Source organism: Opisthorchis viverrini, assembly GCF_000715545.1.
Source record: "Opisthorchis viverrini unplaced genomic scaffold opera_v5_6, whole genome shotgun sequence".
NCBI lineage: Eukaryota > Metazoa > Platyhelminthes > Trematoda > Opisthorchiida > Opisthorchiidae > Opisthorchis > Opisthorchis viverrini.
This window is the reverse complement of record NW_008751662.1, coordinates 1,033,932-1,045,774: the sequence shown is the minus strand read 5'-3', so window position 1 is coordinate 1,045,774 and position 11,843 is coordinate 1,033,932. Positions and strand designations below refer to the sequence as shown.

At 42.9% G+C, this 11,843-nt stretch overlaps 1 protein-coding gene across 1 annotated transcript in view; it reads right to left on the bottom strand.

Annotated features, from left to right (window-relative positions):
* Positions 1-3,688: 3,688 nt before the first annotated feature.
* The window catches only part of T265_00600 (hypothetical protein), a gene marked incomplete at both ends in the record, with an annotated part of 103,880 nt that continues 95,725 nt past the window's right edge, over positions 3,689-11,843 (bottom strand). Inside the window, 5 exons of the mRNA XM_009164428.1 lie at positions 3,689-5,060; positions 6,218-6,322; positions 7,316-7,407; positions 10,310-10,554; positions 11,601-11,692. Of these exons, the coding sequence (XP_009162692.1) occupies positions 4,962-5,060; positions 6,218-6,322; positions 7,316-7,407; positions 10,310-10,554; positions 11,601-11,692 (633 nt within the window). The remainder of the gene's footprint in view (positions 5,061-6,217; positions 6,323-7,315; positions 7,408-10,309; positions 10,555-11,600; positions 11,693-11,843) is intronic.

The following is an 11,843-nucleotide window of genomic DNA, read 5'->3' as shown; positions in this document are numbered from 1 at the left end:
TACTGTTGAATGTCGCCCGCCCGATTCGTAAAAGTTGGCCGCCCCTGCAGCTACTCATTCAATATGCTTGATAAAACACTAACTCTAATGAGGTTCTTTTGAAGTTCCAAACTTATGGACTGTACACTTTCAGCTGATTAGGTTAACCTCCATCGGACCTGAGTCCCTTGTAGCGGTCACTCACTAGATCACGCATCACAAACCCTCAAATCACGTGACAATTCTTGTCTCACTCGCAACATCAGCCGACAAAGTGTACACTACAACCTTCCAACCATTCTTGTTTACGCGGCTACCACCTGCGTCACGCGCCAGGCTTACGAACTTCAACCACATCAGGTCAAGTATCGTTCATGTTCTTGCAATTATAAAACACGAATGGACACCCCTCTATTCACACTGCACACAATGAATAGGCATGCAACTCAGCCCAACACACACACACATATGGCAGGAAGTCAACCGAGCTCCACAAAACTCCAAGGTCAACTACGGAACACGTGTGCCAGCTATACTGCAGCGAAGACGCATCCCACATCAGGAAATTCACTCAAGAACTCTCAACAACTGTCATCAAACGACAAGTCACTTTTTGGCTTATTCCCTTCGTGCAGTGTGTTTATTTTTATCAAGTTCACATAAAATGTACTGTGATTTGCCAATTTAGATTTTTTTCATTTTATGGTCTATAAATATGTTCTAAAACGCTGCCGGGTTGCTGGCTCAGATGGACTTCCACCAGCAATAATCAGAGACGTCGGTGTGTTGTGACTTGACGAGTTTGTTTGAAAATATATAGAGACGAGAATGGAGGACTCTTATTAATCATTCATCGCAGCTTTATTAATTAAATGCGTCCGAAGCGACTGTATAAGCCTCACACCTGTCATAACTCGGCTATCAATTGTGACGCCCAACACTGGCATATGAGACGCAGATTCGTGGGCATCATACTGGGACACATCGCGCACACTACGCCAGATACCTGGATTGTGCCAAATTCAGCTGAAAGTATCGGTGTAACTTCACTTCAGTCGGGCGTGTGACGCTTTTAAACAGAATTGAACAAGTAAGAAGGCCACTACTCACAAGGTTGCTGAAAACCCTTCGGCAGCCCTCCTTGGGGCTCATCAGGTGGGCGCAGTCCCCGAGTTTCCATCAACCTTATGTTCTACTTGAACCAAAATTGGACTGTTTTCGAGAAATACACTCATTTGCAAATCAATTTGGTTCTTCGGAGAATGTCATAAACGAGATTTCAGTTAAGTCTCTCGTGAAAACCAGATTAACTTGCAAATGAGTGTATTTCTCGAAAATTCAGAAGGCCCTTTGATTTTGCCAGTATAGTTTTCGTCCATCAGCCTTACTCTTCTGGTGGGACTAGGGGTTACAAGAAGCTATCCAAACATTCTCCCCATAATCAGTTCGGTTTGCCGAGGTCGTTCTTTTTTCATTATTTGGACACGGACGAGGCCCGCATATCTGGCTGGATCCAATAAGAGCAAACGTCGGGTTCAGTGCATTTAGCCTTGGCATGAAATAATCTCAGTGATCAAGTAAGTAATCACAGCAGCGGAAGTTGTTCAAACTAGTGATAGATGGATTAATATCCTACTTGGGTGTGAGACAACACAGTGGTTAGAGCGCGAATTTATTGACCGGGAGGTCCGTGGTTCGAGTCAGACCTCTGCCTCCTGACTTCCCCTGTTTAGGATTCGGCAACCTGACAGTATCGAAGCCCTCACGCTTCGTTCTGCTGGCATGGCAATTAGGCACCGAAAGGACGCTACAGATGAACGAATATTCGACAAATTCCGGAAGTACCCGAACCTATAATTACCGAGGCCAAACATCTATCATCAGGAATGTAATAGGAAAGTCTCAACATGACAGCAGCGGTGGCAGTAGTTAGGTCCCTCCGTACATGGTGTAAATTGCGAAAGGTCAGCTTCCCATACTCCGGTCCCTTTTGTTCCCACTAAAAAAAGTACAAATTGACTCCTCATAATTCCTCTCATATTTTAAAACTGAGCACACATCAGTGTGTACACTGATGATTTATAGCTGAGTGGCGACTAAACTCGGCGAACAGATCAACAGCCACCTGATCGACTAGGTTTGAGTTTTTATATCTTCATACATTAATCTGGATATGAGATTGCTATATCACAATCAGTCACCTCACTACTGTCTGGGAATGCCTTCATACTGGTTGTGGTGTACGTTAGCCGCGGTGTGCTCACGCATCCGCACAAAACGTGAGGAAGAGAATCCTCGAGCTGTTGCTTAATAGGACAGTCTACAGTCTGAGGATGCTTAATGATTATTGCAAGCTCATCAGGATTTCGGTTGATGACGTCATTTCCTCTGCATTCTGATAAGAGCGTCAGAAAGTCGTAGTTGGAGAAAAGTTTAAACGAGATTATCAGGAGTACTCGCGAAACCACAAAAAAATGAGCACAAACGCTGGTTGTCATTACATTTCAAGCGCGGCACGTTGTTCAAGACGTTCCTGTGACCTCCTATTATTTTCTTGGGGTCAAAACCGGTCGACATTTTTACAAGGTCTTGCTTAGCATTGGAGGCCGATTAGTTCGTCAACCCCTGATCATGTACTATCGTTTTAATCCGCTCTGGTTGACGCTAACAAGCGCACGGACACTGGATTGATATTTATTCGACGAATATGGCTGTCCTCACTTCCTCTCACCTCAAGACACTGTTACTGACAAGTGTCAGCGCAGAGTGAAGGTGGTATTTACGCGGAAAGTTCTTCGTCTTGGGTATTATGTTTCATTATTGACTTATCGTAAAAGAGGTAAGAGAGGGGATACTTTCTCCGGCAACATCCGGATTTTATAGTAAAAAAAATCGTTCAGATGTAGCCCTTTTTCGGTACCTAACTCCCATACCAACAGAAGGATGCACGAGGGCTGGGATAGTGCCAGATTACCAAACCTAGACAGGGGAAGTCGAGAGACAGAGGTCGGGTTCGAACCACAGACCTTCTGGTCAGTAAAGTCACGCTCTAACCACTTAGGCCATAATAGTGCAAACTCTATTTGCGCCCGTGCTCAAAATCCGAAAAATCCCAACCCTATTCATCTGCTAAACCCCGGCGTAAGCGGAAGCCCTCGGTTAGTGTGAACTGTTTTTAAAGCTGAGTCTATGTGGTTTCCGCGTTATCTGTGGAAATTCAACACAGTACTGTGTGTCCTTAGCAAATGGGGTGTTCGAATTAATAAAGGATTCCAAGCAACCATAGTACTTTCAAGCCATCCACTGTGAATGGTATTCGATGTAGATGTCGGGGTGAACGCGCGTTGCAAATCCATTCACACGAAGAAAAGAGACTCGTGAAATGTGACGATTTTAAGTGCTGCTAATAATCTGAAAGCTTCTGCTAGTTCCAGGGATTTGAGTAATGACAGACCGGATCATGAGTTGGTGTTCGCGAGCTGAAAGGCAGGTCATAACCAACCGAACAAAAGAGTCTCTTTAGGACACAAATGTCCCGATTATAGGAAACAGTGAAACTGGGTCGCATTGTCACACTGGTCGAAACAGCAAGCTGTATTTAGTCGACAGCTTGCTACGAGCTCCCTTGAAGGTGTGTAACAAAGTAAAAACAAGTACGTTTGAATAGAACATCATATTGCATTACATACAATACTGAACACAACAGAAAAGGAGAGACGGTCATCGAACAGAATACCAGAAAGTGTTTAACCATAAGTATTCACTGAAAAAATATTAGATCAGTGCGGCTGATGGAGATGGTCTTCCACGGATGTTCACATGAGCCCTATTTTGTGTGTGTGTGTGTGTGGTTGTGTGGCATAATCGTATAAATAAAACAAAACAACAGTATTACTAATATCAATAAGCCAACCAGGGTATGTATACCTATTCTGACTTGGTTCAACCTGGAATGTAGTTTCGGGGAAGCTGACAGGATGGAGATTGTTTTGTGTAGGATGGGTCACAGCGGGATAGGAACAAACGAAATTTGAAAAGTCGCTAAGGAAGCAGATTTGATCGCCAGTTGCATAATTTCCACAGGCGGAACAAAGCGAACTTAAAGCAGAACCAGCTGACATTGTTTTATCCCCTTTAAAAACATCCGGCTGGTTTGTTTTGTTTTTGAAAATGACGGCAGCCTGGATTGTATTGTTTTGTATTGTATTGTATTTATTGGTGGGAAAGTTACAGTGGGTTTTGTAAGAAAGCACATTACAACCCCCCCCTTATTGGCTTGGTTGTAATAATCCAATCGTATATCGAATCCGCGCTGATATGCCAATGAACAGTGCCCTTGTTTGGGTAAGCTTTGTGTTGGAGAACAGAAAAGTGCATTTGGAAAATAAACAATAACGTAAGAATTAATCGTTTGTTTCGACAAAAGACCGTACGAGTGAAATCATTTGTTCACATGATCCATTTGATCCTGGCAGTGTTGGAAACATTGGTGATGAATATCAGGAAACGGTAGGTTAGTGGGGTTGGGAACCACAACCCGATTGAATGTACACTATTCTTTAGATTCTAGATGAAGAAAGAATGCTATTCCAAAGGTGATGCCAGAAGTCAGTTTTTGCCTAGAAAAGGAAGTTTTTTTCTGTATAGATGTGGGCAAGATGAATACTGCTCCCAGCCGTGTAAAACAAATATTACTAGGAAATAGCAAGGGTCAACCGGTGTTACTCTACTTGGTTGTCAGGACTGAGTAATTTGACGTGCCGGGCTGCCAGTAGACACGAAGTGGATACAAACGTTTTCGATGGAAAGACGACCATTCCACATTTGATGAACCGAGTTTGCTTCGGTCACCCATGCAAAAATGCCATTTTTTTTTGTGTGTGTGGATTTCTCGATTTACAGGAGGTCCCAACAAGTACCTGGTACTTGGAAGACTCATTTGTCTTTCCGTTACACATGAAACAGGCGTCCAGGTCGAGCGTTTACGACTTCGTTTCAGTTTGGACCTCGAGGAATAGTTCCGGCTGTGGCCAACACCCGGAACAATAGCCTCCGCAACGACCCACAACCAACTGTCCCTCCTGAAAAAAAACCGACGAGAAATGAGTGAGAACTATACGGACTTGTATGTTGATCATTGAATTATCCAGAGTTTAGGAAATCACAGAAATGGCAGGTTTTAATGAATTATTTATTGTGAAAATCAGCGGGAAATATACGCTGTATATGATCTTTCCAGCAATACATCACGGGGTCGCTAGATAAGGCAAACTTGTACAACCATCGTATGCGTTTTTATTCGGAGTAAACTGCTTATAAAAGTCAAGCTTGCTATAGCCTTTATCCCACAGACTGTTATAGCGAATCTGATAAAGAATAAGTATTTAATTAATCACCCTCCTTGGCTAAAGCTGGAAAAAAACAAATCCCTCAAAAGCGCAACAAGAAGAGCCTTACAAAGACCGATACGTCGTAAAAAACGACGGCATCACGGATGATTTTCTTTCCATCGCGTACCATACTCTTAGCTACATTGCTGCACGTATTCAAATCTCCTTCGACCAGTAAAAAGGCAAACAAGTGAAGTTGGCCCTCAAGGGGCCGGTCAATGCGTGACCGCATGATGTGGCTTCCATGACTGTAGAATAATGGTACTTTATCCTGTATATAGGATTGTTAATCACACAGATGATGAGCCATTTGTGTCCGAAAGATCACTGGTTCAAGCTTCCTCCTAGATCTCCGCGAGATGCGAACTGCTGACGATTTCCAATGAGCGCAGTATAGTACTTCCGGACTTTCCAGCAGGAAATGTTTTCACTTACAAGACGAAATTTCCAGGACATTTTCTGCTCACATTACTACAAGTCAATGGATAGTGAACTGAAAAACATCAAGCTTTAGTTGAATGTACACGTCTTGTAGTAACAGACTTCAGATCTTGTGATTAAATGATTCACTATTACTTCCAGTCAGGCATTTTAGTGGATCCCTGAATGCTAATCTTGTAGTACTTTTACATCAGTAAACTCGCGCTCTAACCAATTGGTCCACCTCGTCTCCTAAAATTCGTAATTTATTTCTCCTAATAGAAATAAATAACAAATTTTAGGTGCTAATCTGAGAGTGTGACTTCTCAGTCTGGCGTGTTGGACCGATTTCCGCAGATTTTTCGGACAAATGGTTTGAAACTGCCTATTTTCAACAACGGCATGCATTCAACGCTCGATTAACTTACTTCTGCTCGCTGTATATGCGAAGCTGAGTGCTCGTTGCTCTTACCCCATTGGGTTTTTACGCTTACGCGAAACTCGGTCCCACGCAAATCGATATGGAACTGGCCCTGGAAAGGAAAGTTTGTATGAGACGATTATGGTCATTAGAAATACAACTTCACTTCTGAAATCTGTATAAAAATGTGCCTAACTTCGATTATCTCCGATACTTGTCTTTACAGATCCGAGCAAAAAATGCCAATCATAGGCTGTCAAGGACCTCAGGACCTGACAGATCGAATCGGAGCATTGAAGGTCCAGTTACTCACTTGGAGCTAGCCTTAGTCCCTATGTATCTGTTGGCATCACTGAAATTTCGGCTTCCACCTTTGTCAATCCAGATGTCTGTATTTCACGTTCAGCCTTCCCATTTTAATAACTTATACTTCTCTAAACTATTACGTCTTAAATGAAAGCGTGTATTAGGCTGCATGATTGGGGGAACTTAGAGTAGTTAGGGCGAGTGTAGACGAGCACACAGTAGGTCCGCCTGAATACACCTCAATGACCGCGATACTACCGAAGATGTGGCAAGGCAAGGTCTTTACTGTAATCAGAATATCGTTCGGGAACAGGTTTTGCTGTAAACCATAGTATGAACAATAAACCGATCGTTATGTGCTGGTGTGTATTTGAACGGTCCAAGTAAGATATGCTGAACAGCTTAGGTGAGACGTGTAGCAATTAAGCTGTTTATCTTGTCATAATCGACAGCACGATATCAGTGTTCAACACCAATGCCTCACTTCCGTACAAACATGATTCATTTGAAAGCCATATTGTAAAGATGAGAATAAAGGTGGACGGGAAAGGGGCTTAGTGCTAGCTTACTACAATCATTCCGAGGTACCTACACCTCCAGACATTCACTCAGCTAATCTGGATAAAAACTGACATCGGTTGGTGTTAATCTTGTGAAGTTACACTGCAAAGCTTTTGATGATAGTTAATAAGGGGACAATGACAAATGGCTGCACTCTAAGTTGAATATGGATACGCATCCGAAAGAGGCCAAAACCGCATTACGAGACCCCACAATAATAACCGGTAAATAATCGTACTTGTGGACACGTCTGGGAACCAAAGCAATCCTTGGCTGTTGCGTACGGTACAAAAGATGGCCCAACCGTATAGGCAAATCTCGTGTCGTCCACTGAACAGGTAGGGTGAAAAACAAATGAAAACAAATGGATTAGTTTAAATAGAGATGAATAATTGATTGCTTATGAGATGTCACGATTACGAACACACGCTTGAAGACTCAGTACTGTAAAACACATTATTCCCCTGCAATCAGCGAGGACCAAGAGTCAGGTCAAACGAAAACGAGGGTTCACCGTTCGCAACTGAACATTTGTCAGGTGGAACACTGTGGATGGCCCCTATAACTTCAAAGGCTCTATTTTAGTTGGTTCGTCATCAGACAGTGGTTATTCAGACTGGTTCGTTGTGGAGAATTCAATACCCACAAGATAGAACACGATGAGCGCCCATTTGCCGCTTAAAGCATATGATCTTCCAAAGTGATTTTGAAGCTTACTCGCTAAATCTGAAACTTTGAAGAGTATTCAAACGCATTGAGGATGCTAATCAAGTGACTTTGCTCTTTAACAGTGCTAGGACGGATGTTAGAGAATCAACTGCCTTTTCCATATGCGCCATTTCGCTTGTGATTTTGGAGTGTAGAATGACCGAGTGTCAAACACACCCAGTTCCGGTAGGACATGGAGAGCCAACAGTCTAGTCGTGACATCTTTTGTTGATATAACCCCCAGATAAACACTGACACGACAGTCAATGGCTCGTGTCAGCTTGGGACCGCGCCACCCAACAGGGTTCTAAAAGAGGCGCTTGCCTCTAGCCGGAGAATGTCGAGCGCATGACGGCAAGTTCACGAAAGCCCCGATGACGGATTGCTCGACACAAACTGATGGATGGATTACCGTCACCCAGTAGTGACCGGGAGTACTTCACCCACGGAAAATGTTCTGGAAAACATTGTTTATCACAGACGCTTCGCAGTCGTTAGCAGTCAACCGAATAAATGGGATTACATGCCGGCCTATAGCTGAGATGGGTTTCACCTCAAAAGAGCATGAGTTTGTGGAAATCATGGCGGAGATTCCCAAGTGTTCTTAGACTATCAGAGAACTGTATGTAGCTGAGAATGGAGACTAATTCATAAGGCAACATAGACTGTGGCTTTGTCTAGATGACGTCTCAATTGAAAATTCGCCAATCCAGCCTCACTACCAATGAGAAATTTATCATACCGAATAGACAGAAATTCGTAATGTATAGCAGCCCACAAAGTCACGAGAAAGTCAGTAACTTCGTTGCTGCTTTTCCAGCCAACTCTTAAGTGCGTGGCGATAAATAGAAGTAAAGTGGCAGAAGCCGAAGAAACACTCAGGTGAGTGGGGCGAGGGTAACACCTGACAGTTTGATGCGGTCTACTGGATTGAATAGACTAAAACAAGCGGGCTGTTTGATCGGTGGAGAATGAGGGAAACGTTGGCGGTACCGCTTTTGGTTGCAAAACACGAATCAAGACTTTACAGGTTTCGCTATTCCCACGACTGAGAAAACTCGGCTGAAAACCTACCACACGTTTCTCCTCGTTTAAGGGTGATCAGGTAAGCACAACTTCTGGATTCAAATCAAGTTTTTTTTTATCTTAGTCATACCTTAAATTGTGCACCTGGTGCATAAGCTACTCATATGCACGATTGATCTTTAGGTAAATCTCTTACTGATGACGCTTCCCACCTGAAATTTCAAAGTCAAAGGATGCCTCAGGATAGAAGTGCGCCAAAGTGTCGAGATAACTTTCTTCCATAGCTTCTACCACTAACAAAATTCATAAGACTCGTCGACATGCTACATCTGATTCTATCTTATTTAGATCCTATGATCATGAAGGAAACTACTCACAAGGTTGCTGATAACTCTTCGGCAGCCCACAACCGGTTTCGCCCTTCTTGGGGCTCATCAGGTAGGCGCAGTCCCCGAGTTTCCATGTTCTACTTGAACCCAAATTGCGCTGTTTTCGAGAAATACGCTCATTTGCAAATCAGTTTGGTCTTCACGACAGACTCAACTGAATCTCTCGTTTATGGTATTCTACAACTGAATGTGCTGCACACAGACCGCCTCATGTTTCAGTTGGTATCAGTTGTTATTTCAGTTGATATTTAATAACTATTCTTGCCACGCATTCGACGGAATAAAACAAAACATACGAGGTATTCAAATGAACCTGTTCTGACTATCACTTTCACATTCACGGACCGTGGAAATTAGTACTTTGCTAGGACATACGTTTTACCAATATGATGGTGGTAAAATGGTGGCCTCAAAAAAGTAAAACCCATTAAATGTTACAGGTGAATTTTACACTTGTTTCTTCCAGGCTTAGGTCCAATTCCAAATTTCGAATCCTGCAGTGTTAATAAAGATACTCTAAAGTCCTTTGGTACATCCCAGAAACTATACACCTTTGAGTTCGCCCTTCTTGGGGCTCATCAGCTAGACACATTCCCCAAACTTTCTGTCAACCTGATGTTTTGATTGAACCCAAATTGCACGAAATCTGACCTATGAACTCATCTGCATACCAGACTGGTTTTGACGGAAGACTCACTTAGGACTCGGAACATTGTAAACAAGTGATTCTGCTGAGTTTCAGGTGAGTCTCCCGACAAAATCAGATTGGTATACAGATGAATTTATAAGTCGCAGTGGTGGTGGTGGAAAAACCCATCGGTTTTGAAGCATATTTCTGTCACTCGCCTTCAGGGACTAATTGATAACGCTACAAGGATTCAGTGATGAAAGCTGAATCTCGGCAGAAGAGTTCTTATCTTTTTGGTTCTTCATTCCGGTCAGGAAACTTCCATGGTAATACTATTAAACATACTGTCATTCCTACTGTTTCCCTTCTCTTGCAAGAGGTTGTAACAAAATATCTTGTGAACTGGAAGACAAATCGGGGGGATAACCTACAAGTCAAAAGCTCAATGAGCCAAATACTCTAATCAGATTGATTCACTTACCTTTTACACTCAGTGTACTGATATCTAGTCGTATCTTTTGATAGTATGTAGTACTGGACAAATGTGACACGAATGGGCACGTTGGGCAGTTTGCAGCGGTCACCTCACGTTGAAGTGTGGTATCACTTTCCGAAAGATTGGCAACATCGGTCAAACTTGGAGTTATCAGTGCGGACTGGTAGATTCGCATTGAATTCAAAGACGTTGGATGAGAGATTGGAGGACACCAATGTGAAGTGGGTGTGCTGGAGCCAAAGAAGAAAGAGAACATTTATTCGAGACCATCGTGAACGCCTCGCAATTGCAGGTAATCTTTAGCGGTTCTGGAATTTGTTACGAGGCCGCTTGATTTCAGACTTCAGACTGTTGCAGACAGGACAAGTGTGGTAGAAAGTAACTATCCGTCACCTAGTTGGGCACGACATTGCACTCCTACAGTATTCTACTGCATGGTTTATGTACGGTTTACATTGTTAGACAGGCTTCGGCTTTTTTGACGCTATTCCGGTCTCGTGAATTCAGTCGCGCTCATTTTACTATTACATCACATCGGATTGTTGATATTTTTCACGATGTGAGTTCAATTATCATATTCCTCAGGCAGTTGGGGTAATGTCTTTGAGGAATATGGCGTGTAATGCTTCCACTGATTCGTGCTTATTTTTTCCTGTTCCCGTGGAGTGGAGATTTAGGAAAGGCAAAAATAAGAAATGCCGTTCAGTCTTTTCGGTGCCCAACTGTCATGCACCCCGAAGGAGGCGTAAGGTCTGACATATTGCCGGGTAACCAAAGAGTCGACAAGAGTAGTCGAGATGCCAGGGTTACGTTTGGACCACAAACCTTCTGGTCAGCAACTCGCTGTGCCAGCTCGATATCTTTAGAGAAAGTACGTTTGCACTGAGAAAGTCTCAAAATTAGTGGGTTATTTGTTTCATGGAGTACCAGATACCAGAAACAAAACACCATTTCCCGTGTGATTATCTGTTTTTTAATCATATTGAATACTCCACGAACAAAAGCCTCATTCTGAAGGATATTCTTGACAAGTCTGATGGAACTGCATGGCAATACAAAGGATATTGGAGACGATGTATCGAGTTCCGAATAGCGGGTACCAAAGGAATCTCAAAAGGGACAAGTTTCATGTTGATCGTCAGTTACTTCAACACATAAGCCCTCATACAGATAGCCTAATTTTATCATTGCTTCAGCTTTTCAGGCTCACCGCTCGGTAGTATTTTTCAGTAGTATTAAGTCAGTCAGAAAAAGAAACAGTTAGGAATGTACTTACGGCTGCAAAAATGCTCCTGTACGCGCGAAGTTCAGGCGCCGAAGGACAATGTATTCTTTCGGATCGCTGGTGTGCATGTCAGCACAATAAATCTGTAATATCAGGTTGTGTATAGAGCTTTGGTATCAGGAAAAGTGAGTTAAAAGAGAAGAGCACGACAGAAGAGTAAAAGAGGTTTTTTCCCGCAACTGAAAGGCGAAATTACTGGAAAGCTCAACGAGGCGGATTTTAACACTGACTTTT